Source organism: Hippichthys cyanospilos, chromosome 18 (assembly GCF_059441005.1).
Source record: "Hippichthys cyanospilos isolate Australia breed blue-spotted pipefish chromosome 18, RoL_Hcya_1.0, whole genome shotgun sequence".
In the NCBI taxonomy this organism is placed as follows: domain Eukaryota; kingdom Metazoa; phylum Chordata; class Actinopteri; order Syngnathiformes; family Syngnathidae; genus Hippichthys; species Hippichthys cyanospilos.
In genome coordinates this window covers 15,115,184-15,142,311 of record NC_142386.1, presented here as the reverse complement: position 1 = coordinate 15,142,311, position 27,128 = coordinate 15,115,184, and the positions used below count along the sequence as shown (strand labels likewise).

Sequence of the window (27,128 nt, the reverse complement as noted above, 5' to 3'; positions counted from 1 at the left end):
CACATAAAAGTGGTGGTCGTCGTTGACGTTGTTCAATCGCAGTGGTAGAAGCCAATGTCTTGTATGAAGCTGGTGTGTTTGTGTGCGTGTACAGAACACTGAAATTAGCTCCGTGTAGTGTGGCTTGAAGGAAGCTAAGGTAGGCTAGTGTAGGAAGTTTTCACCTTGCTTGCATGTCCAACTGCTAAAAGTTACATACCTTGTGAAAATTCCTGCGCATTCATCCTTGCTTTTTCTTTACCTCCCAATGTTACCAAAAGGCGTGCACATATACATATATATTCACACACACACACATATATATACATATATATTCACACACACACACACACACACACCCACACACACACACACACACACACACACATATGTGCGCACCTTTTGGTAACATTGGGAGGAAAAGAAAAAAAAATAATTAACTCGTAACCAGCATCTACGTTTACTGAAACACTCTCTTGAACACAGGCCAGCGGCATTTCAGTTTGAAGTTTAATGTTATTTCCATGCTGTGTTTACAGTAAGAATACAGATGGTACTTGTGGCTCCGGTGACAACATCCAGTAGTACAAATCAGATTCATGTTACACACACACAGAACCACACACGCACACGCAGACACACACACAGACAAACAAGAGGAAAAGGAGGAAGAAGAATAAACTAGCAAACCTAAAGAAGTCGGGGGGAGTAGTAAAATACAGCAGGCCTCCATTTACCCATTTTTTTTTTTTGTCTGTGTTCAACTGCGCCCATGCTAATCTTTTATGATACAATCAAGAGTGTTGGGCCTCTCACACTGCTATACCAGGACATTGATATAGCGCCACGGATGGTCTTGCTTGTTATGAGGAGAAACAAGTAAATATAATATTAAGTCAATGAGACCTGTCAGAGGATGTTCTAATAGAGGGCACTTAAGTTGTTCCGTGCTTCCTTTTTGTTGCGTCTCAGCAAAACAAAGCACTTGGCGACACCACACACAGTCACCTTTTAAATAAACTCTTGCATGTGTGTTACACAGACAGGCAACCATACTTGGCAACATGAAGCATAAACCTAAAACAAAAAGAGGCTTAAAGGGCACAGTTTTACAAACAAGTCAGAAAAAATAAAAATAAAATAAGAGTATCTCTCCAGCTTGGTGTTAAACAGAAAAGGGGTCTTTTGATAAGGACAATGGTAATGAAGGGGAGAAATGAAGGAGAAAAGACGTAGTACAATGGAAACATGGAAGAAGTCTCGGACGGACCGGGGCGGAGGGAGCTCTTGTGGCGTTCGGAGTCTCATTGGACCTCTTCTTCCGCTTCCGGCTGTGCTTCTGTGTTCTGATCATCACCTATACGATAAAAGGAGATCAAAATCAACCTCCTCGCACTTGAAAAAATAATGGCTGACAAACAGGAGATACACACGAACGGAAAGCGAGAGATTCATAAAACTGAATAAAGAGTATTGTATTGGCCGAAAGCAGCCTTATTTCAATGATATCAGGTTCTTGTGAAGGATGCTCATTCTGGCCAGTAATACTTAATGCCAAAATAATAATCTGATGTGTGGGCGAAGAAAATATTGTCTCGGGCTTGTCGCAGCCTTGATTCAAGGTAATGATTTTTTGTGAAGTATGCTAATAGCGGCCACTGTTATTAATAATCCTAAATGGACATCATTCTCACGCACGCATGCACCTCAAGAAACAAACACACGAAATACAAAGAAACAAGAGACACACAGCGCAGAGTGATGTGTGAATGTGCATGCATAAGCAAGGCACAAACAACCCTATTACTGGGGGAAGATTCTCAGCGTGACACTAACCGGCGCGCAAACTTAGAATGGTTGCCAGGGAGACAGCATTTTTAAAAAGTGAAGAATTCCAGGGTGCTAACAAAAGGCGAAAAAATCCTTGACCTTGGTAGCGTCGGTGTCTGCATGCGCACACACATAAGCAGACAGTAGTCACTCACGCACGACTACCACCATTTTGTGACAGGATGCTGTTAATTAGGTGCATGTTGTACAGCAAAGCAGACACTTGATTTGTGTAGTGTGAGGCCCTGTAGTTAGTGGAGACTGTGACTAGGCATGGAACGATATTAGATTCTGACAGTACGATAACCTTCAGCAAAAATGTCACTGTATCGACATTACAGCTCCAAAATGTATCATTTTTAAATCTTTGTTGCTAAATAGCCATTTTTCCCACATTAAGACAGTTTGATTTTTCAACAAAATGTAGGGTATAAGGCAGAATTATTTACAATAATATTTACCATGTTAAATGAAAATAAAGCTGTAAATAAAATCAAAACTAACCTTCAGTGAGCATTTTTTTTGTGATACAATAAACAAATACATGAATTCTTTCTGATTGAATAGATTCAATGTAAACTGAAACATGCAAGTGTGAAAATGCTGCACAATATTCAAAATATGATCAGTTTGAAATAAACTACATACACAATTGAGAAGAGGCTCCCGCTGCCCAGTACATTTGCCCGTTAAGGCAAACGAAGCAGGACGGAAAAGAACTGAGTGGTTTTGACCTGATTTGGACGGTTTAATACAACAGTGACTTTTAAAACCACTATATATTGCCAGTCCGGTTATCGGTGCATGCCTAGTTATGACGTCACAACTTCCTGCACATGCAAATAAATATATCTTTTGAAGGGACTGGGAGTGAAGATCAAATACCAAGAGATTTTTGAAAAATTCCCTTTTGTTAAGTGAAGGTAACAGGAGAGAAGTTATGAAAAAGGTGAGGTAAAGGACAGCTACAGTGGTATGAAGAAGTATTTGAACCTTTTGGAATTTCTCACATTTCTGAATTAAATCACCCTCAAATATGATCTGATCTTTGTTAAAATCACACAGATGAAACAGCAGTGTCTGCTTTAACTAAAACCACCCAAACATTTATAGGTTTTCATCTTTTAATGAGGATAGCATGCAAACAATGACAAAAGGGGGAGGAATAAGTAACTGAACCCTCTGCCTAAGGATACTTAAAGAGCAATTGAAACCGATTTATATCAAATAATTTAAGTCAGGTGTGTGCCCAAGCACTGATGGTAAAAAACTGTCTTGATGAGAAGCATTGTCTGATGTGCACCATGGTTCGCTCAAAGGAGCTGTCTGAAGAACTGCTATCAAGTATTGTTGGTTTGTAAAAATCCGGCAAAGGATACAAAACCATCTCTAAAAGTCTGGATGTTCATCAATCGACAGAGAAGTTGTCTACAAATGGAGAGAGTTTGGCAATGTTGCTTCTCTCCCAAGGAGTGGCCGTCCACCAAAGATGACACCAAGAGTTCAACCAAGAGTTCAGCGCAGAATACTCAGAGGTAAAAAAGAACCCTAGTGTGTCTGCTAAAGACTTACAGAAATCACTGGCACAGTCAACTATATGTAAAACATTGGCCAAGAATGGTGTTCATGGGAGGACTCCACGAAGGAAGCCACTGATCCAAAACACACAAGTTTCAAACATCAACTATAGAATGGTTTCAGAAGAACAAAATACACGTTCTGGAGTGGCCAAGTCAAAGTCCAGACTTGAACCTCATTGAGATGCTGTGGCATGACCTCAAGACCGCGATTCATGCCAGACATCCCAGGAATCTGACACAGCACTTTTGTAAAGAAAAATGGGCCAAGCTACATGAAGCGTCTGGATGAAGTTACTGCTGCCAAAGGGGGGGGGGGGCACAAAATCTTAAATGTGATGGTTCGTTACTTATTCCTCCCCCTTCTGTCATTGTTTGCATGCTATCCTCATTAAAAGATGAATGAATGTTTGGGTGGTTTTAGTTAAAGCAGACACTGTTGTTTCATCTGAATTTTGACATAGATCAGATCACATTTGATGGTGATTTTATGCTGAAATGTGAAAAATTCCAAAAGGTTCAGATTCTTTTTCATACAAATGTAACAGTCGTGGACAATGAGGCAAGGGGAGGTAACTCGGAGGCACTGCAAAGGAGGAAAGACTTACAAAAAAATGTTTATTAAGGAGGGACCGAAAATGAGGACGTGTCCCCTTTAAGAATCTATGAGGAAGAGATGACAGGTTAGAAGGGGGTGGGGTCAGACAGGTGGTGGCTTCTTGGGAGGGTTAGGCGGAGCTGTAGAAAGCATGTCTTACCATCTCCTTGTAAGTCTGAGGTCCAAAGTGTCAAGTTGTCACGTAGCAGCTGCATGATGAGCGTGGAGTCCTTGTAGCTCTCCTCGCTCAGTGTGTCCAGTTCGGCGATGGCGCTGTCAAACGCTTCTTTCGCCAACCTGGACCAATGGCCGCAAGTGGGTAAGAATGTCGGGTAAATTTGGAGGGTGGGGGGTGTTACCTGCAAGCACGGTCCGGTGAGTTGAGGATTTCATAGTAGAAAACTGAGAAGTTGAGGGCCAATCCGAGGCGGATAGGGTGTGTAGGTGCTAGTTCATTTAGAGCGATGTCACTGGCAGCTTTGTAAGCCACCAGACTGTTCTCAGCCGCCTCCTTCCTGTCGTTGCCGGTGGCGAACTCCGCCAGGTACCTGTGGTAGTCTCCCTTCCTGCAGGCAGGAGGCCAACACACTGCTCAGGTCAAAGTTTGGAATTAGGCATGGGACACTAGGCATGCTTTTACGAACATCCAAGTCTGTCAAAACTTTTTCCCTCTCGGGTCATCTGGCTTAACAGGCAGCTGAAGATTGTAGCTCATTGTGTATGACATGAGTCCTTCTCTGCCTGCAGCAGCTAATTAGTAACTAGCATGGGTAAAGTGGCTATCATAGGATCATATGCTACTTTCACTGCGCGTTTTATGTTGATATTGCATGAGGTAGTACGCGTTTTATGTTGATATTGCATGAGGTAGTACGCGTTTTATGTTGATATTGCATGAGGTAGTACGCGAGCAGTACTAAAGTCAAGAGGGCCAACGAATTGAACTTTTCCTTGCATCCAACAAAATTGGTTAACTGGTGAGTTTTTGGCTTTCGAACACAAGTAAGCGACATGTGATACAATACAACCGAATAACTGTGTCCAATCTTCCATAATCTGACCCAAAACGGCTACATGTGAGTGACTATTGTTATGAGTTTGGCTGTAATTATGAAGAGATTTTAATGGTATTAATTTACGTCCAGTGGTGTACATAAGAAAAAGGGTGTAAATTACCGTGGAAGAGTGATCGTGAAATGCATCCAATTGAGCAAAGCGGGACACAAAGTAAGAAACATTCAGGAGACACTCAGTCGGACAGACTCAAACTGATGAGACTTTGAAAAACAAGGAATCCATTCTTGCTCAGTATAATTCCGGCAATTTACCTTCTCAGAGGAGATTGCTTGTGGCACGTAACAACTTCAAAATAAACGTTTTGCGTCAAAAACAGACCAAAAAAAAAAAAAACAAAACATCGTGTCCATACATTTTTAGCTATGGTAATGTTTATTTTGAAGGTCCTATCAAAATGGACGGTATATTCCTGACAGAGCTGTAAAAAGCATTCTCTTGTCTACTGTACTCCATAGTACAAAAACAAAACAAACCCAAAATTGACCTTAGATAAAGACTTTCGTGCTGTGCGGGGCCAAACCACATATCCTCACAAGGGTCACAGGTGCGCTGGAATCTATCCCAGCTGCGTTCAGGCAGTAGGTAGGATACACCCCGATTGACAGCCGAATGGCACAGAGACTAACACCATTTATTCTCGCAAACATACTGTGGGATAATGAAGAGCAGAAGTGTGCAATTCCGGACCTTGTTTTCCAGTTTTCTCTCCCCAACACACCTGATTTAGGCCATTAGCTCATCAACAAGCTCTGCTGGAGCATGAAAATACTCCTAGTCATTTGAATCAGAGAAAATTGGAAAACATGCAGGACACTGGCCCTCGAGGGTTGGAATTGCCCAACCAATTTAGAGCGTAGCAAACTCCAGTCCTCAAGTGCCGCAATCCTGCATGTTTATGCTGCTGCTCACTGAAACACACCTGATTCAATTGATTAGGGTCATTTTCAAGCTCCTGCGGATTTGCTGATGAGCTAGTAGGAAACTGGTGTGCCAGAGGCAAAAAAAAAGAAGGGGGGGGGGGGGGCATACAGGCAAAGGGAGAACATCTAAACTCCAAACAGGACGATTAGAGCCAGGAGTGAACCCATGACCTTCGCACCATGAGGCAGACATTCTAACCAGTCTGCTACAAACATATTTCTTCATGCTTTAGTGCCATTATTGTTAAGGAAATAAGCATGAGTTCAAGAGTGTCATTTATAGAAAAGTACAGCTCTTCAGACATCTATGACGATGACAACAAAAACAAACCTTTGGTGGCCATCAGTAACTCAGACTTTCACTGAGGTAGGGCTCAGTCTACGTCCCTCGTGGGAGAACACTGCAGCAATTATATATTAAATATGGCTCATTTTGTTGCTGTATTTAGTCTTCCCTTCAACATCAAATCTTTTGTAAGGAGATTGCTTTTAAGGCTGGAAGCATAGTCTGAAATTATATTAAAGCTGATATTGGAAGAATAGTCTGAAATTATATTGAGGCTGATGTTGGAAGAATAGTGTGAAATTATATTAAACTGTTGTTGGATCACGGCCACTAATGACTCTGACCTCAGATACAAAGAAATGTGAAGCGGGGGTTGGGGGACTGTGCCACAAAGGACTTTTTTTTTTTTTTTTTTTAAAAAGGACATACATTTTGTAGTAGAAAACCTTGGACTCTCCTGAGGTGGAGGCTGGAATGAGGTGCTGGTCCAGTACTTCCAGGATGTCTTTGCAGATTGATTTCAGTTCCTTCTCTACCTACAAACACGCACGCAAGCGCACACACACACACACACACACACACACACACACACACACACACACACACACACACGAAATCAGTCATTTGATGCAAAACATAAGTGCAACGGGAGTGGGACAAAGTGTCTGACCAGCTTCCGGTAGTCTTTGTACATGGTCAGCTTCTCCTCGCTGGCTTTGCTCTCCTCCTTCTGCTCCAGACTGCTGATTATCCGCCACGAGGCTCTCCGTGCACCGATCACATTCTTGTAGGCCACTGACAGAAGGTTCCGTTCCTCCACCGTCAGTTCCGTGTCCAAGCTCGCCACTTGCTTCATCGACTCCACCATTTCTGTAACAACAGAAGAAGGGAGAGCAGTTATAGTGGGAGCAGATGCATGTATTTTATTTGCAAATAAAACTTTTTATAATAGAAATGGCTATTTAGCAATAGATTTTAAAATTATATATCTTAGAGGTGTAATTTCAATACCGTGATACCACAATACTGTGATATTTTTGCTCAAGGGTATCTACAGTCCTAATTTGACATCATCCCATGCCTATAATGACACTTTTCCTCCCCACAAAACGAAGGCCAAAAGGATGGGCGTGTCCTATAAACAAAGTCCTGGAAACGTCCTGGAATGTCCTGGAAACAAAGCTGAAGATAATCAAGAACGAAGAAGGCTAGGCTACCTGCACCAGGGAATATGGTCACAACAAGCTCGTCACGTCATTCAAAGGTAAATAATACCTTTCTATATTTTTAGGGCCCGAGCAGATACCGCTGCGAGAGCCCTCTTGTTTTTCTCCGGATTATTATTAGGGCCCGAGCAGCTACCGCTGCGAGAGCCCTCTTGTTTTTCTCCGGATTATTAGGGCCCGAGCAGCTACCGCTGCGAGAGCCCTCTTGTTTTTCTCCGGATTATTATTATTATTATTATTATTTACTGTGCAGCGCTTTTCCATTTTTGAGGGCTTAAACATGCACGAAAAGTCACCAAAATTTGCACATTTGTCGGGCCCGGTGAAAAATTTGAGATTTTTGTGTTTCCTAAAACAATGCAAAAAAAAAGGCTCTGCAGCGCCACCTAAGGTCGAAAAAGTGCACCTGGTCCCGGCCCGTTTGACCTAGAGCTACGAAAATTTTTAGGCATATGTAGGACCTAGAGACCTACAAAAAAGTCAGCGTGAGCCATGTGCTCAGATGTACAGAAAAAGAGTTATGAATTTTTGAATGTGCATTTTTGGCCCATTTTTGCACGTTTGCAGGTCCAAAACTGCTCCTTGTTTCTCCTAAACGCTTTACTCAATCGCCTTCAAATTTGCTGTGGTCTATAATTAGACATAGGAGTACCACTGGGCAAAATTTGGTGCAGATCCGCTGACATATATGATAGGGGCGTGGCTTCAAATTATGTGTTCAATTTTTCCTTTGCCAAGAGTGACATAAACCTTAATAACTTTGATGTACTAGCTTAAAATAATCTAAAACTTCATAGACACATGGAAACTTGTGTCTTTAACACCTTTGAAAAAAGTTTTTTTAAATACCTACTAGCGCTGCCTAGTGGTTGATTAAAATGTCATTTTTTACACTTTCATGTATTGTGCTCAGTCTGTTTGAGTAAAACAAGTGAAAATTAGTCAAAATATCATTAAGACATGGAATATTAAGGTTTTAAAATTTTATGACTTTTCGATAATGGGCGTAGTCTGCACGCCACCTCAAAGTCAGATGACTCGCCAAAACGAAAAAAGTGGCTGTAATTGGCCCCAAAATGGCCTTATGAGTGGAAAATAGCCTCTCACTCCCGGCCCGTTTGACCTAGAGCTCCAAAAATTTGTAGCCTTATGTAGGACCTCGAGCCCTACAAAAAAGTCAGCGCGAGCCATGTGCTCAGATGTACAGAAAGAGAGTTATGAATTTTTGAATGTGCACTTTTGGCCCGTTTTTGCTCATTTGCAGGTCCCGAACTGCTCCTTTTTTCTCCTAAACGCTTGACCCAATTAACTTCAAATTTGCTGTGGTGTTTTATCTGACTGTGAGGCACAATTGTTCAAATTTTTGTGATGATCCGCCATCAAATATGTTGGGGGCGGGGCTTTATATTATGCCTTTGATGATTACTTTGCCACATGTGAAACAAACCTTTATAACTCAGCTTTACAAGCTTAGAAAAATCTGAAACTTCACAAACACATGGAGACTCAAGCCCTTAACACAAGTGTTTAAAAAAAATCTTCAATTGCTTATAAGGCCATCTAGTGGCAAACAAAAATGTCAGTCTGATGTCTCGCCAAAACGAACAAAGTGGCTGTGTTTGGTCCCAGATGGTCTTATCTTTTCTAAACTTCATATATTTGATGGGTTTCCAATGCGGAATACACCTATCAATGTATTTTTTGTTATAGTGCGAGCACCACCTAGTGGCAGCCAAAAATATAGCATTTTTTAAACGTTTTTATGTGTTTAGCTGAGCCCTTTGAAGTAATATCGCTGAAATTAAGTCTGAAAAGACTCTAGACAGCCTTGCTGACCTCCACCAAATTTTACAAAGTTTCGATAATGGGCGTGGCCTCTACGACCATTTTCATTCCGAAACTTTATCTGTCCAGTAAAAGTTGCTGTAATTTGACCCAGATGATCTGATCTTCTCACAATTTCACACATTGGATGAAAATATTCTCTTGATCATATCGACAAAAATATATTCCAGTTTAAAGCTAGCGCCACCTAGTGGCTGCAAAAAATGTCATTAGTCGAAAGATTACAGTCAATCCTGTTTGGTTTGACCTACAGCTATGAAACTTTGTAGGCAAATACAAGACTGCAAGACCTACAAAAAAGTCAATGGAAAAGATGTGCTAGGATGTACAGAAAAATTGTTATGAATTTTTTAATGTGCAGTTTTGTCCCATTCTTAGACATTAGCTGGTCTCAAACTAGTGCCTTTTTCTCTTAAATCATTCACCCCATTACCTTCAACTTTGGCATGAATCATTATCCAACTGAGGGGCACACATAGTCCAAATATCGTGAAGATCTCTTGACATAAAAGATGGGGGCGGAGCTTCAAATTATGTTTAATACTTCCTTCGCCAAGAGTGACAAAAATCTTAATAAACTCAGCTATGACAGCTTCAAACCATCTGAAACTTTCCTGGGCCTTTAAAAGTAATGCAATAATACAGCTATGTGATAAACTTTAAAATCATTTATAGCGCCACCCAGTGGCGGACAAAAATCTCATTTTTTATACTTTTATGTACTGTGAAATGCCTGTTTGACTAAAAGAACTCAAAAATGGTCAGAAAAGCTATGACACATTGGAACATTAAGGTTCTCAACTTTTATGACTTTTCATTAAAGGTCGTGGCCTCTATGCAAACTCAAAGTCTGATGTCTCGCCAAAACGGTAAAAGTTGCTGTAATTGGACCTAGATGATCTGATGTTTGCAAAACTTCATATATAGGATGGGTGTCAGATGTGAAACACACCTACAAGCCTATTTTTTATCATAGTACGAGCGCCACCTAATGGCAGCAAAAAATATAGCAAATCCTTAATGTTTTTATGTACTCTGCTGAGCCCCTTGAAGTGATATCCCTTAAATGTTTTCTGAAAAGCCAGTGGCCATGCCTTATGCCCTCCACAAATCAGTACAATGTTTCGACAGTGGGTGTGGCCTATATGGCATTGAAAGTCACAAAATTGGAACAATAAAAGCTGCAGTAACTCCACCCACATTGTCCCACCTTGTCTAAATTTTACATATTTGGTAATGGTCCTGCACTGAAGTGATCTACAACTAATTTTTCATCATTCATAGTCCTTGTTCATACTCCGACCTGTTCATACCCCAACGTGCACAGGTCTGCGAGGGCCCTTTATAGCTGCTTGCAGCTCTAGTTTATTTATGTTATTTAATTATATACGTGTATATTATACATATGTAGCACCTACTATACTATTTTGATATCAATTTTTAATATGTATATAAAAATTTGATGTTTTTACCTGGGGTTTTAAACGCATTAGCTAGTTGACATAGGTTTGGATTGCCCACCATACGGCGAATTCGCCTCATGAGACTAACCACGGAATTAATCTCGTAAACTGAGGGCCCACTGTAATGAGAAACTCTCCCCAAATCTCCATTGCACCTTTAGCTTGGTAGGTAGGTAGCTCAGTAGGTGAGTAGATAGCTCGGTAGGTAGGTAAGGTCAGTTGGTTGGTTTCTCCCTCCCTCACAACTGCCACAGCAAACATTATGCCAGCAAAAAATATATAACTTGCGGATGTAGAGACAAGAAAATATGAAGAAATTACAAGGATGAGATTTATTCTCTTTTGCTGCAATTTCACAGTCAAACTGTTGTTGCGTCCTGTACATGGTAACATGGAAAATAGCACAATTTGACCCGAACATTAAGGGTTTGTCCTATACCTGGGGAATGATGGTAAATGAACTTTTAAAAAAATCCATCGTTTGAAATTGAGCTAAATTGTGAAATTGGGGTTTTGCACGGTAGTTTACAATAGTTAACTATTTAATTGCAACATTTAAGCAAGTTATGTGCAAGCTGTAAATAGCTATTTTTGCACGAGCTATGAATAAGTTTACATTAAAACAGATTTCACTATGTAGAGATTTTCCTAATGGGCCATGTCGTCCAGCCTCAGTGATGAGGTAAGCCAAAGTAATAAGGGGGTAACCAGAGGTAAGAAAAGATAAGTGTAGGTTGTATTGAGGTATATGAATGAAGAGAGGTCAAGGTAGCAAGGCCTTGACTGAGAGTAAAGTATGCAACTGAGAGTAGAGTAGGCAAGTGAAATACTTTAACAGGATGGAATGCATTTATTGTAATTGTACAACTGGCTCTGATTGGTGCTTATAAATATGAACAATGAATAGAATAAACAAAACAAAGTATAGATTGTGAGACGAAAAGCCAAGATATCAAAGTGAAGAAAGTGAGGGGGTAAATGAGGAAACAGAAAATGTGTGTGGAAAAGGTGGTAAATCACTCAGGACTTGCGATTAACAGTATTGACCGTGAGAAGAAAAGCCATGATGAAGGTAAACAAAGGCAAATAGGTGGCAAGTGAAGGCAGTGAGGGGTAAGCGAAGATTTAATCATAATAATAATAAAAAAAAATAGCAAGGAAGTAAGTGAAGGTAGCAAGGGGATAAGAGAACTTAATAATAATAATTTAAAAAAATAGCAAGGAAGTAAGTGAAGTAGCAAAGGGATAAGAGAAGAATTAACAAAGGTAAAGAGGCGTGAAAGCGATGAGGGTGTTAATGAGGTAAGAGTAGATAAGTCAATGTAGAACAGTAAGTGAAGCAGGGGTCAACAATAACGGTGACAAGAACAAAAATCACTAGTTGGGCACAGAGAATCTATAGGTTGAAGCAGAAGTCTTGTTGCGGTTCTCATGGCCACTTTTTACGGACACGGTGAATCGATTTTTTATTTTTTTTTTAAAGTCACTTTACTGTAATGACACTTCACACTCAGTCGCAATGTGGAGTCGGAAGCCGTCAAACAGTTTTGTTCAGTCACAAATGAAGTCACTTTTGCTTAAAACTAAACCACTGCTCGTAAATCTACAGACGGCATCATGACATTACATTAGGGTAGGGCGCTTATGGCTGTGAGTAAGAGAGCTGTGCTTCGAGGTAGGTACATGTGGGTGTTGGGGAGGGTCTGTGAGCAGATGTATGAGGCAATAAGAATGAATGACAACACAGGCAGGGCCTGTGTTGGGATGGGAGCTTTGTTCATGGGATGCTGCTGTGTATTTATGATAAAAAGAAGTCTATGTATGACTTCTTTTCACCTGTGAAACCCTTTGAGACTTCAGTGATTCAGGGATATATGAATGAACTTCATTTGATTTGACTGACTGCGAGCATTTCCTGCCAACACTTTGCTTATATAGAGGAAAGGTGGACTTGACTGAGGACAGCATGCGGACATTAAAGGGGGAAAGGTGTGCGTGAAAGTGGGCAAAACAACATTGGTTTGGCTAAAGACTTGCGAAAATGGCACCTACGAAGAGACTCACTTATAAGGCACAGCTTAAACTGCAAAGTCTCAATTAAGCGGAGGTACATGGGAATCGAGCAGCGGTGAGAGAATTCAAGATGAATTCATGGTTTGCAAGTGGAGGAGGCAGAAAAAGTAGGTTCCACCACCTAAGTTTTATTCTAGTGCTCATGTCCTCATCAAAATGAATATGAATAAAGTCAGGATTTTTTTGGAACGATGAATGATACAGCTTGCAGAGGCATGGTCTAATCAGCGGCAAAACCCTACTTCCTGGTAAGCTGCTATGTCAGCACTTCCAAACGTGAGCACACTGGAAACCAGTAATTGTGCATTGCAGTCCGACCCTTTAGAATGAGAAATGCCCTTGTGACACCGCACTAATGCTACGTTCACACCGAACGCAAAATATCACTTCGCTACGCTCATCCGGTGGGCTTTCAGTCGTCGGGTGTTAACTGCTGGCATTTAGCTTATTCACACATTTGTGTGTGTGTGTGTGTGTGTGTGTGTGTATGTGTGTGTGTGTGTGTGTGTGGGGGGGGGGGGGGGGGGGGGGGGGGGGGGCTTTACTTGTTGTGCACTTTACAGTGTATCCGGAAAGGAGAGCCCCGCTGAGAACTTTCACTTTTCTGGGACGTAACAGAGGCAATGTTTTTTCCTACAGCACCTTTCTTCTTTTTTTATGTTGCGTGTCCCTTGCTTTTCGGCACTACCCGTGCGACCCAAAAGTTTTAGTCAATCAAATGTCCGATACGGTGCTGCTGCACTGTCACTATCTTGGCACACTAACTAATAGGCATGGGACGAGACACAAATTCCATGAGACAAGATGTCTCACGAGATTGAGTTCACGAAAACGAGATATGAAAACAAACAAACAAAACAAAACGAAAAAAGTTAATATAAACTTCCCAATTTCAAAATTATATATTTTTATTGAGCAGAATGCAAGAAACTAGCTTAGTTTTTTCATATGACAAACGATGCAACTGAGTTAAATAGAATGGCAAAATAAAAAGAAAAATGATAAAAGTAAATAAAAAATAAAATACTTCCCTTTCACATGCTGCTTCAAGAAAAGTTGCAGCTGAGCTTTTTCATAATTGAACATGGAAAAAAACAACAACAAAAATATTATGCTCAATGTGCCAAACATTAAAACAAACAAAGAAAAAAACATTAATGCAAATAATGGGAGTAACTGCAAAATGAGTAAATACAATAGTGATTTTACTTCAGGGCACCACAACAAGCCATGTGGGCTGATGTGTGTGTGGTTTCTCTAAAACAGAGAAATAAGGCAATTACCAATTAAAGAGAGACATTCAGTGTACCACCGATTTCGCTAGCTTAGCGAAGCGCGAGCTAATGCTAACATTCGTTAGTAAGCATGTTTGAGAACAAATTAAAGTACCGTATTTTCTGCACTATAAGGCGCACCGGATTATAAGGCACGCCCTCAATTAATGACATATTCTAAAACTTTTCCGTATATAAGGTGCGCCAGATAAGGCGCAGCCTCAATTAATGACATATTTTAAAACTTTTGCAATCACAATATAGTAATACTCAAAGTAACAAAATAACAATAATAACAATAACTAAAATAATAACTCAATGTCAATATGACCAACCTTGTTCAACTGTAAACACACAAAAGAAACAGGTAAAGCTTACTTTAGTTCATTCTCCATCTACGAATCCCAATCTCAATATTGATCCATATATATAAGGCGCACCTGATTATAAGGCGCGCCATCAGCTTTTCAAAAAATAAGGCTTTTAGGTGCGGCTTATAGTGTGGAAAATACGGTAACTCTCTGGGTGACAACTCTCAATGACGCACACACAGCTTCGACTTCAAACAAACTTTTTGGCATGTCGTAAATCTTAATTAAGTGCCAAGTAGCTGGGTAAACTGCTCTCTTCTCCTCACTAGCTTGAAAGCAAAGCCTCTGCCCACAGAACACGCAAGACAAGCTGGCCGAACATCAACATGAGTCTTTCTCCTTTTCCTTTGATGGCGGATTGCAAGCAATGATTCGGTGCACGACTTTATACACATATTAAAAATGAGTAACATAATCTACTGTACAGTTAAATTAAATAACATATACAAAGGAAAAATGACATTTACCTTTGGGGCGACGTGACTTGAGCTGGGTGGAGGCGGAGGGGAGCAGAGACCAACCCGCAGAACTTATTGATTTATTTTCTTAAACAAGAACATATCACCAGCGATTTCCTTCTCTTTAATCCATAATAGAAGAAGCCTCTTCATAATAGAAGATTGCCGAGCGGTTACGGCCATACTCACGAGCAAGGTTAACCATGCGTGCGCCTCCGTATTTTTTTTTTTTAATTATCTCCTGCTTCGTCTCTATTGTCATCATCCTCTTACTTCTTCGACCAATAGCATCTCTGTGACTGACACCGTGACTGTGACATTGTAAGAGCAATAGCATATCAGCGTTACAGTAACATGCGTGAGCAGATGATTTCATTGATGTAGCAAAGCGAAATCAATTGTACGTACACATTGACTGGCAATGCGTGGTGAAATCATATTTAAAACCAAGTCGAAAAGTTCGTAAGAGGGGGAGTTCGTAAACCATGGGACCACTGTATGTATATATATATATATATATATATATATATACACACACACATACATACATATATTATAAAAACTCCGTATTTCACGTCGCAACATGAAAATAACACAAGTCAGGGACGTTGTAACACAGGGGTCCACTGCAGTTGGTACAGTCGTTCTTGCCTTGTTTGAAACATTTTAAAAAACACAAAAAAAAACCTGCCTCGCTAATAAAAATGCTTTAGCATTATTCAAATGGGACTTAACTCTAATCAAATCCCCTGATCACCTATCACCTGCTTCTTTTTTCATTTGTGAAAGTTTTTTACATATTTTGGCAATGCAATTTTCTGCAAAATGACTATGTATTCTACCTAATATAGAGATGCATTTTATTTTTGTTTGATACTATAAACTCGGCATGGGACGAGATACAAATGCCATGAGACAAGATATCTCACTAGACGGAGTCCACGAGAACAAGATATGACAAGATATTTTTTAAAATAAAAATAAAAAACATGTTGCTAATTTAAACTTAAATTTCAAAATTGTGTATTTTTATTGAGAAGGCTGCAATAAACCATCTAAAGCTTTTTATTAACCATTTAAAGCTTTTTATGCTGCTGCAATAAATTATTCAGCTGAGATCTCTCAGAATACTTCTTTTTCACATGCTGCTTCAAGTAATTGCAGCCGAACTCTTATAGTTGAACATGAAAAAAAAAGTTTAAGTGCCAAACATGGAACAACCAAAAAACACATTAATGCAAATAGTGCCGCGCTCACCGCCAACTGATGTGCACTTTTGACATAGCAGCAAGCATAGGAATCAGTCGTAATGGTTATTTTTGACCTCCGCTTTAGTTTTCTTTCTTCTTTTACTTCAGTTATGGCTTTTAACAATCGTAAAGGTTGAAAATCAGAATTTCAATGACATTTTCAGGGCATTAAAATATAATTTCACATCAAAGTAGTTTCAAAATTATGTTTCTAGTATTTGATTCGGGCTTCAAATTAGTTCACGCTCAGTTGTGAAGTTGTAAGGAAACCAAAATTTAGTTTTTATCCTGGGTTGTGGTTTCAAAACATGGTTTCCATCAAGGTTAGGGCTTTATACAACATGTTACACATTACAAATTGAGAATTTATGATTTAAAATACTTATTGATGCCATTGTTTTTGTTCACCACTGCTAACTTACTGTGTTTTGAAAAACCACAGATGGCGAGTTAATGTTAACGTGAACTTTCATGGGTCCAATCAAATGCAAATAAGGACCTGAGAATCAAAGACAACCCCCCCCCCCCCACCTTCAGCACACTTGATGCTAGTTGGCAAGCTTCCTCAGAGCATACAACGCACGGCCTATTCCATTCATTTAGAACTTTAATTAGCCGACATTTTGTTTTTTTAATTTGAAAGGACTGAACCCTTCAAATGTTGCACTGGCCTGGAGTAAAAGCAGCCTACCCTCCTGTATAACAAGACCTGAGAAGGAGGCGGTACGGTTTGGATATTTATTTACTGGCAAAAATGGCACTTTCATAAAATGAAATTCTTTGAATCTCCGCCTTTAATGCACATGCTGTGCTTTAGCGTGATGGATGGCAAACGTTTAGCCGTATTCGGTGTGCAGAGCTTGCAGTGACGAAGGAAAAGAAAGGCTAGCAGGCACTGTTAGTGGCAAATGAGCTACCAAATCAGATGCGAGGGTGCTTTTGAATTGATAGGTACGTGTTTTAACAACACTAAATGCTCACATGAGCGCGTGGTGCTATTAGGACAGCGCTGCTATTCTCCTCCGGGTCGTTAATAATTTATTAGTGCCGTTTTAATATTAGATCCGAATGAAGACATGGCCGCCATTTTGTTTCCAAAGATCCTCGCAGATCCATGTGAACAGCTGCACCAACGCGTAGGAGGGAAGCTTCAAGCTAGGTCAGGGCCCGATTCTCCCAAACTTACCGTCATATCGCTCCGCTTGCTCGGCGAGCTTCGCCTGATACACTGCGTCCCCTCTGTCCGCCATGGTGTTCGGCTAATGCGGTGGTGGTAGTGGAGGAGGAGAGGAGGGGGGGGGGGGATGCTGCTCGAAAAAAAGTATGGATCCCGGAAGGGGAGGGGGGGGGGGGGGGGTAGGACTTGTCGGGCTCTCGATTCCAGGCGGCGGAGTAGGAACAAGCACTAGGTTCCACAGTAAATATGGTGTCAGAATAGCATCCGGGAACTGGGCGCGTCTCCACCCTCCTCAGCAGCCACACAACCAGACTGCGTTGTTAAGATGCGAAATCCGGCGGTAAACGTCGTTTGACGCATTGCCGCGTCTTACGTCTTCAGAACAACTTTTCAATTTGATTTTCATACTTTAGATGATTATAACATACGTTTTATAAATATGAGGATGGAATAGAATAAATCAGCAATTCTTGAAGTCACTTTGTGACAACTTCTAACGAGACAACCGGGCATTGATTCATTTTACATTGAGTGGCCATCAGTTAAAAAAAAAAAAAAAAAGACAAGTCAAAACGTCATTATGTGTGCGAAAAGATAGTGGTGTCATAGCCCTCGGAGCAAATTAAGCTCTAGTGACAGATATTTTATCAATACAGTCTTTCAATTACATACTCGGACAATAAATAGGCTAAAAACGATAAAGATTTGCAATAATTAAAATATTGTGCACCGAGTGTATTGTTATCGTTTTTTCTGTCTATCCTATATGTATGTTCTACTAAATGTTGATTATTCTTTATATTTGCATTATACTATGTTTTTCCTATTTGTTAGACTGTATTGAAATGTTTGCAAAAAATAGTTTTAGGAAATAATCTAAAATCCTACACATGCGATGCATTGTGGGATGTGGCTCGGTGTGGTAAAGTCACACTGGACTGAATATGGTTTGAACACTAACTTTATTTGCATAGCACCTTTCAAAACAATGTTACAAAATGCTTTACAGTGACAGAATAACAAAAAGACTTGGTATAGATTAGAACAATGGAGGACAAAAAATTACAATTATAACAAAATTGCAATAGCAATAATAACCTTTGACCCTCTTCGAATTCTGCAATATGGAGAAATAATAATACTGCACCAATGTCTCAAATCCTAATTGTGCATGTACATTATGAATTTCAACATCAAGGTTGTTTGGGTTAGCTCTTGCTATTGGTACCAATGGCTCATCATCATCAAGCCTGAGGTCAGAATTGCCTGCTTCAGGAGTTTCCTTCAAAATCTGGATAACCAATTTCATTGTGTGAAATAGATTCTGTCAGATAAAGCCCCATCAAGGAAGGGTGGCCGATGGTTCCTTTGACTGAATCAAATCTACGTCGGACTGCCATGACGCACCGCAAATCCTGCAAAAAATCAGCTTGTCAAACAAAGCTCTAAACTAGCATACATCTGTGATTTTGTGCTACATCTGTTTTGCTCACTTCACAGGCAAATGAACGACTTATGATGCCATGGTTGATCAAAGCTGATAGTGTACCACTTCAATCCCAAAATACATCCAAAATGACACCACATAGTAATAAGTACACACTGGAGATAGGAATATAAAAAATGTTTTGCTTGTTGCTCAAACAATGCACAGACTAGTGGGTAAAGCATGTGGCCAACATTGGTACATGTCCGACTACACATTGCCAATCTGCAACAATGAACTAGAGCAGGGGTGTCGATGTCAATTGGACAGGGGGTCAAATGAAAAAAAAAAAAAAAAAAAAAAAAAATCACAGGATACTCCATAAAGCCTACATGACTGATTCACGGTTGGCCTGCGCCTACTGCACACAATCCGGTACTTTGGTTCCACCAGCAGACCCGGGGTTGGAGTCTTGACACTTCCATACAGATCATGCCTATAGACTATAGGACATGATCTGTTTTCACATATTTCAAAGTCACGGTTCGTAGGGCATGTAGACTCTTCATGCTTTGTAATGGTGTTTCTGGCCGGCGGCCGTAGAAAACCTTCTTGCAGGCCATATCTGGCCCACGAACCGTGACTTTGAAATAGGTGAATTAGAACTATCCCTGTGTGAAATGAACAGGGAAATAAAATCTACAAATTGGCATATATTGTATCTCTATATTTTCATAATTCATCGCATTCAGTATTGGTTTCAAACTAATGCAGATTAGTAATGATACATTAAAACGGATGCCAAGAAAATCCATTTCAGTGACACTGAGATGGAGACATGTTGATAGAGAGAGAGCACGCCATCTAGTGAGCTAGTGGGAAACAATTGTTGCTCATGCACAACGAAGATTTGGAGTGGAACTTCTGAGCTCATAACAAATAAATATGGAATAATTAGGGGATTATTATTTGTTACAAATCTGCAACACCTGTCTTGAGAGGGTTAAAGTTCTCAATGATATCACAAATAACGCCAGGGTTTGAGTCGCAAAACAAGATTTAGAGTGAGAGTTCGGGTTTAATGTGTTTCAAATACTGTAACACTGTACTTCAAGCCAGGGGGGTAGGATTTTGATTACCAATAGGTCGGGTTTCAAATCAGGTTTAAGATCTCTATGCTCCTAGGGTAGTGATTGTTTCAAATTATGGTTTCAAGTCATTTATATAGCCTCAAATCACCAGTTTCAAAGGGTTTCACAGGTGAAGAGACATCACTCATAGTGTCACACAGAACATCATAATTACACAATGGCATCCCTTGAACAAATCTCTCAGAAGAGTAAGGAAAAACTCAAAAGTTAAACTTAAGTACCTGTACCAATGCCAATAAAAGCAGTCTGGTTGATTCTAAGCAAGAACTGAGGTGTGTATGCTTGTTACCTCCTTTTTTTCTTGTTGTTTTTTTTTTAAACACATTTTTGGCCAGGAAGAGTTTGGCTTGAAGTATGCCCTGTTGCATGTAAAAATTCTTGGCCAGTTGGGGTTTCAAAGTCTGGGTTTGTTGTTTAAAAATAGGCTTTGTAGCCAGGGTTTAGGTTAGGAGTTGGGGTTTTTAGCCAAGGTTAGGATCTATAGCTACACTAGTTTCTAATTAATGCTTCAAATCATGTAAGGGTTTCAAACAGATGTTACAAGGCCGTTAAGAGTATAATAGGTGATTTTCAGGCCAGGCTTAGAATTTCAGAATGTGGGTGCAATGGAAAGGAGGTCAAACAATCCACATTTTGGTACATTTTATTGACTAGGTATATCAACACTTAACACCATACAGAAATAAAAGATGGACATATTTTCATAACACTGACATAACGTACAAAATAAACAGAAAACTGACATTTTGCCCGTGTGTGGCCTTTTAACAGTGGTGTGGAATGGCACAAAATATTAAGATCCTTTAAGGATTTCTTTTTTGTTTTCTTTTTTCTTTTTTGGCTTGGACTTTTGGAAGAAGGGATTAAGGTGCAGGTTAACAGATTACTATGTGGTTTGTTCAGATTTCACATAAATTACATTACTTCAGTTATTCCATTTAAGATGTTTTAACCAAGGCTATAACGACAATTAAGGAATCCTATTTTCTTTAAAGCATTCACATGGATTAAAAAAAAAAAAGATAAAATCAGACACTTTCAATATTTAGCAGCATGTTTAACCTCTGGTCCCAAATAAACAAAGCAATATTTATCAAGGTCACACTCAAGGTGGGGAAATTTTATTGCAATTATGACAAAATTTAGTTATAGATTTTTTTAGAGAAGTATTTTGTTTAACTATGACAGTGTTCAAATGTTAAAAGAAATGTTTCAATACCTTTTTTCCCTTTGTTATTTGACCATTTTTACGATGTCATGTTTTTCAGTCAACTTACTAGTTAATGCTTCCAAACTCTTTGCAATATGGCTTACTTCGTCTAAAAGGAAGACCTCTGACGAATATTGCAAATGTCATACATGTATTTTTTTTGTACATATTTTTGAATGGAAACCACTGCAACAAGTCCTGATGACAATAAACACAGATTAAAATTTTATTAGAATTTTTAAAATGTCATGTGAAAATTTACGATTTACTCTTCCAAACTCCTCACATAATAGCTTACTTTGTATGAAAAGGAAGACTCTTGACATATATTGCAAATTCCATACATGTAAGCTTTAAAAACAAAAAAAACAAACACAACAACATATTTTTGGATTGAAACCACTGCAACAAGTCCTGATGACAATAAACACAGATTCATTTTTTTATTTTAAAAATTTATAAAAAGACTTTTTAAGTCATTGAATTACTAATTACTTAAAAAAATTGACCGTCATTTTTCATAGATGCATTCTTATTTTTCTCAGATTTTCGACCATTTTCAGGACTGTGACTAATGGAAAAAAAATCTCAAGTGTTAACTTTATTCTCACTGGTTTTCATGCTTCTTTTAACATCCCTCAACACTGACTTTACAGAAAAAAAAATAAAATAAAAATAAAACACATTTTTGTAGTTGTCTGATGGTTTTGACTTATTCTTGCAGGATATATTATTCCAGGTGAAATTCAGTCTTCGAAAGGCTGGCCTGTTTACAAATGTAAATTTGGTCATTGGCAAAGATTAAAAACAATTCAGAAAAAGGTTTGCTATTATAAGATCAACTGAAGATTCAATTAAAGCTGAACTGGTAAACTCTTAAAAATATTCAGGCCGCTTGCTCGTTTGTTTTATCAGTTCTTATGCAAATAGTCCAAACCTTTCAAAATGCTAGCGATGCAACCCAGACAGAACAAAAGGGTGCAAAAATGTAGTACTGAGTTTTATGTTCTAGTTGGGTGAAACAGCATTTATTATTATTAAGGGTGCAAAAATGTAGCACTGAGTTTTATGCCCTAGTTGAGTGAAATAGCATTCATTTTTTTTTAATTATTATAACAAATACAGTATATATATTGTATGTTAAAAATGTGTTGACAAAACCGCTTTTAGTTTGAATCCAATGTAACATTTTGATCAAAAATGTTTCAGATTATTTGAGGTTCACGGTCTCAAACATGGTAATCGCGTTTGTAGGTTTCATTGTTGCTTGTAAAACAAATACATGTACGCACGCACACACACGCACGTACGCAGGTTCCCTTCTGCAGAAATCAGTGATGAGGGATACAAAACAATTTCGGGCTAAAAGTCAACCAGAAGAACGTAGCTTTTGACGCAGAGGTAAAATGTTCTCATTTCATTCTTGCTGCCAAAGCATTGGCAATCTTGAGACAGCTCTATTCCCAGATTTCAATGTTCATTTTAATGTAGCAAGCTATTGTGAGGTAGCATGGATAGTTAATTTGACTCTTTTGGGTCCTGGCCAAATGATGGATGGGGGCGGGGGGCTTGGCTAAGTTTGGGATCGCACGTTTCATTGACGCTAGCAAGTCAGTAGTGGTCATTTGGGTGTTACTAGACGTCAAGAGAAAACTGAAGTTTGGTTATGTATTTAGTCACAAACAAAGCAAATTTAACTTCTCGGGAAATCAATGAACTGCCAACACTTTCCAGATTGTTTAACATAGCAAGCTTTGTCCCTACTTAGCATGCCGATTTAATTATGGGTAGAGGACAGTAATAAAATGCAGACAGAAGAATAACATTTGGCTATGGGTCAAAAACTTCACATCTTGAGTCATTAAATTTGAGTCATCAACCAACCAACATCTCACAAGATTGTTTTGTTCATTAATTTTAAGATAGTAAGGTTAGAGTGTGGAATTCAACTACAATTTATTGATCAAAAAGAGGGGAAAGTCAGGAACTGCTAAGGTCCAGTTGATGTGTATCTCGTCTTCACTTAAAAGTCAGGCTAGTCATTTTCTTATTTGTTATAAAAATTCACATTTTCAAATCTCGCAAAGTCGCTAACGGCCATTTGGGGGATGAATCGATTGTAAAAGAGTAGACTACGTTCTGCTAGGAAGTTGTATATTTGCTGTCAGAAAGAAGAGGGAGGGAAAAAAAAAACGATTGGTTTTCTTCATGTCAGCATAGTGCTAGCAAGCAAAGACCTTTTCTGGTTCAGGACTGAATTGGATTTGACCTCATTACCTTGACCGAACACCCAAAATGAACAATTGTATAATTAATAAAAAGCTCCTTTTTATGCCAGTGTTGTATTAAGCCAAATAATGCCACTACAGAGCTGTCTGGTAGCATGGATCACAATCTACAGTAACTTTCTTGAGACCTGAAGTCCTGTCAAAGCATTAAGACACAATTAATTGATTCAATAATCGATCTCCAATCACTAAACTATGTGTGTAAACATTCACTTTTGGTTTGCACATGTAATGAGGGATTTATATGAAAGAATAGGCACAACAAAGTAGCTTTTAAGGTTAAAAATTGTAACCAATCATTCATATACCTTTATCAATAAAAAATATGTACAAAAATGAATGCATTACTGTCTCATTTTGGGTTTGACTGTTAACCATGACAAAACAGAATAATCAAGAATATTTACCATTGTTGTGTTGAACTTCAGCGTCCATCAAAAAAAGAAGGCGTTCAATCTAAGATCGTCTCTGTTGGCCTCAAGGGCCTGCAACCCGTTTAGCTCGCAGGCTTGTTACAAAGTAAACTCATCAATGTGTGCTTCTGTAGTTTTTTTTTTCCTCTTTGTTGTTGGTTTTTGTTTTTTTTAACCCACCCTGACACAAAAATACCTAAGATGTGGACCGACGGCGGCCATGAGCATTTCTCAGCTCTCGTCGTCCAGGTGGTGTTGTTCCAGCAATCGCACGTGAGTGAAGGGGAAGTGGCCACGCCTGCCTTTGCACTCACCCTCCCACTGGCCGTTCACGTTAATCTTGGTCACTTTCACCATGTCGCCCACCTGGGGAAATCACACACACATAGAAAAAAAAAAATTACAATGGAGAAACATACAGAAATGTACAATTGTTTATCTATCAAAAACAGGTATTGTCGGGGTGGAATGGCTCAATGGTCGTGTAGCTACTGAGTTTAAGTGTGGGTCAAGACGGCAAACCAATCGAACTTTCCCCTCGTCCAAACATACACACTTGGCTGTCTTTTTGGGTTTCAAAAACAAGACTCTCATTGACATGACAAAATCCACATTGCGCTATTTATTAATAAACATAATAGTTGAACGACTGATTTGAAATAAACTAACATCACTCAATGGCAGTTAATTTCAAATCAGTCATCATTCAAAATATAGTTGTGCATTTATACTATAAACAAAACATATGATCTATAAAAAATTAGATTTTTTTAAAAGATTTTGAATTTATACATTTTAATAGCTGTAATTTCAATACCATGATATTTTTGTTCAAGTTTATCATAATGTCAGATTTTGATATTGTCCCATGCCTACTTACAAACATTCAAAATAATATGTCTCAATTGTGAATGATAATTCTCCCCGCTATGCTCAGATATGAACAAACTAGCACACGTTGAATGATTTGCACACACAATTTTGAAGCTAGCTCACTTGAAAAGGTTTATTTTCATCTCTTATTTGTCATAAATGCACTGAGAAATATTAATAATTTTCATTTGGGCAACATTATTTCAATTTTTGTTTTATTCTATAATGTAAAAGTATAACATTTATGGCTAACTTCAAAGAGGAATGGTTGTCCACATTATTTGTGGGGAAAAAGGCGTGTTTCTTACGAATCAAAACTTGGAAAAAGACACTTTCCCTTTTTTAAATTCTGCCTTACAAAGCAGACTGAAGTTGTGTGATGATTCTTTGCACATCAAGAGATTGATGCAGAAATTATCTTTGCTTAAATTGAATCATTTTGAATCGAAAAAGGATTGTGAATTGAATCGGCCACCCCCACCCCCATTATTGAATGTGATTATTCAAATATTACAACTATTGTCATAGTATAATTGCTTTCAAAACACCGTACATCAGGTACAACATCAGGTAACATGACTGAAAGGCTAAAATTCTGCTTTAGAAGATAGTTTTGACAAATACTGTAAATCCTTTCAATAATCTCAGTGAGTGTGTGGCAGTAAATCTACATGATCATCATCAAGGTGTCATTTCACCAGCAGCCAAAATAAAGTGAAGTTGCAGATCACGCATACTTAGCAGTGATTCATTTCACCATCATGCCATCTGATTGAATTATGCTCTTGGGCTATGCATGCCCTGTTTCATCCACAATATACACTGCTCACAAAAATTAAAGGAACACTTTAAAGAAACACATTAGATACATCAGATATCGTCAGATATCTATACAAATAAATACAGGGCAGTGTCTTCGGAACAAAAGGATGCCAGGTCTTTTAATGGAAATACAAGTTTTCAGCCTACAGAGGTCTCAATTGTGTAGGGACCATTAAACAAAGTGAAATTAAGATGTGATAGGCTAGTCCATTTTTTCCAAAACTGAATTTCTGCAACTCAAAATGCTTTTCAGAATCTTGTGTGGCCTCCACGAGCTTGTGTGCATGCTTGACAACGTCGCGGCATGGTCCTAATGAGACGACGGATGGTGTCTTGTGGCATTTCCTCCCAGATCTGTCTGAGGGCATCCCTAAGATGTTGTACAGTCTGAGGAGCAACCTGGCAGCGCCTAATGGACCGAAACATAATGTCCTATGTTTGCCTAATGGACCGAAACATAATGTCCCAGAGATGTTCTATTGGGTTTAAATCAGGGGATTGTGAAGGCCATTCAATTGTTTCAATTCCTTCATCCTCCAGGTGCTGCATGCATACTCTTGCCATGTGAGGCCGGGCATTGTCGTGCATTAGGAGGAAACCAGAACCTACTACACCAGCGCAGGGTCTGACAATGGGTTCAAGGATTTCATCTCGATACCTTATGGCAGTCAGAGCACCATTTCCTAGGCAGTAGAGGTTTGTGCATCCCTCCATGGATATGCTTCCCCAGACAATCACTGACACACCACCCAACCAGTCATGTTGAATGACATTGCAGGCAGCATAACATTCTCCTTGTCTTCTCCAGACTCTTTCACATCTATCACAGCTGCTCAGGCTGAACCTGCTCTCATCTGTGAAAAGTACAGGGCGCCAGTGGCGGACTTGCCAATTCTTGAAATGACCTCCACATGTAAAACCAGTCCTGTTTTGAGGGTTTTCTAATCAGTGCCACTGCACTGCACCTGTTGTTGATTCCATAAACACCAATACAACTGAAATTGATTAACCAGGCCCCCAGCTGCTTAACCAACCAGAAAATTATCAGACAGGTTTAATTCAAGTCATGCCACGCCCAACTAAAAAAAGTGTTCCTTTAATTTTTATGAGCAGTGTACATCACTGAATGGCAACTTAATGACCAAGCTTGTCAGTCTGAGAAGGGACCACCAATCAATTCAACTGCAGACCTCATCAGGAACATTTTGATTGTGTCTGTTAGTTGAGCATAACCATGTACAGTATTCCTCAGTCAGAAGCGTAGCCAGGAAATTTTGTGTAGGGTGGCCAGGGTATCCATATCTCAGTGAGGGGCAGCCGCGTTAGCATGATGAGCCTTGTGCACTCTGGGTCTCATGAAATAAAAAATACATTTCTCCATCCAATCTTTTTCGCTGCTTATCCTCACTAGGGCAGTCGCTTTTTTGGTGCCTATCCCAGCGGTTCGCGGGCAGTAGGCAAGGGACGCCCTGAACAGGTTGCCAGTCGACTCACGCACCTAATCACACTGAAGGACAATTTACAGTGTCCAATACACCAAA

General features: G+C 39.3%; 2 protein-coding genes and 1 long non-coding RNA gene across 6 annotated transcripts in view; 1 reads left to right on the top strand and 2 right to left on the bottom strand.

Moving 5' to 3' along the window:
• Window positions 1-471: 471 nt before the first annotated feature.
• On the bottom strand, window positions 472-17,582 carry LOC148409118 (14-3-3 protein epsilon-like). The gene is made up of 6 exons (XM_088441356.1): window positions 17,414-17,582; window positions 6,938-7,137; window positions 6,697-6,803; window positions 4,344-4,550; window positions 4,145-4,281; window positions 472-1,336 (listed from the first exon to the last, which is right to left on the bottom strand). Exons 1-6 carry the CDS (start codon window positions 17,475-17,477, stop codon window positions 1,284-1,286), a joined length of 768 nt encoding a protein of 255 aa, XP_088297482.1. The 5' UTR covers window positions 17,478-17,582; the 3' UTR covers window positions 472-1,283.
• LOC148409117 (uncharacterized) overlaps window positions 7,428-27,128 on the top strand; it is a 19,946-nt gene continuing 245 nt past the window's right edge. The window contains exons 1-3 of the long non-coding RNA XR_015868625.1: window positions 7,428-7,531; window positions 26,128-26,283; window positions 26,396-27,128. The exon at window positions 26,396-27,128 is cut by the window's right edge and continues 245 nt beyond it. This is a non-coding gene — a long non-coding RNA (uncharacterized LOC148409117). The remainder of the gene's footprint in view (window positions 7,532-26,127; window positions 26,284-26,395) is intronic.
• The window catches only part of LOC148409116 (adapter molecule crk-like), a 14,043-nt gene continuing 5,435 nt past the window's right edge, over window positions 18,521-27,128 (bottom strand). For 3 of the 4 annotated variants that reach the window (XM_088441353.1, XM_088441354.1, XM_088441355.1), the window contains exon 3: window positions 20,609-24,258. In XM_088441353.1, coding sequence (XP_088297479.1) covers window positions 24,124-24,258 — 135 coding nt within the window. In that variant the 3' untranslated portion in view covers window positions 20,609-24,123. Of the gene's footprint in view, window positions 18,820-20,608; window positions 24,259-27,128 lie in introns of those variants that run through there. The other variant, XR_015868624.1, reaches the window with a different exon arrangement.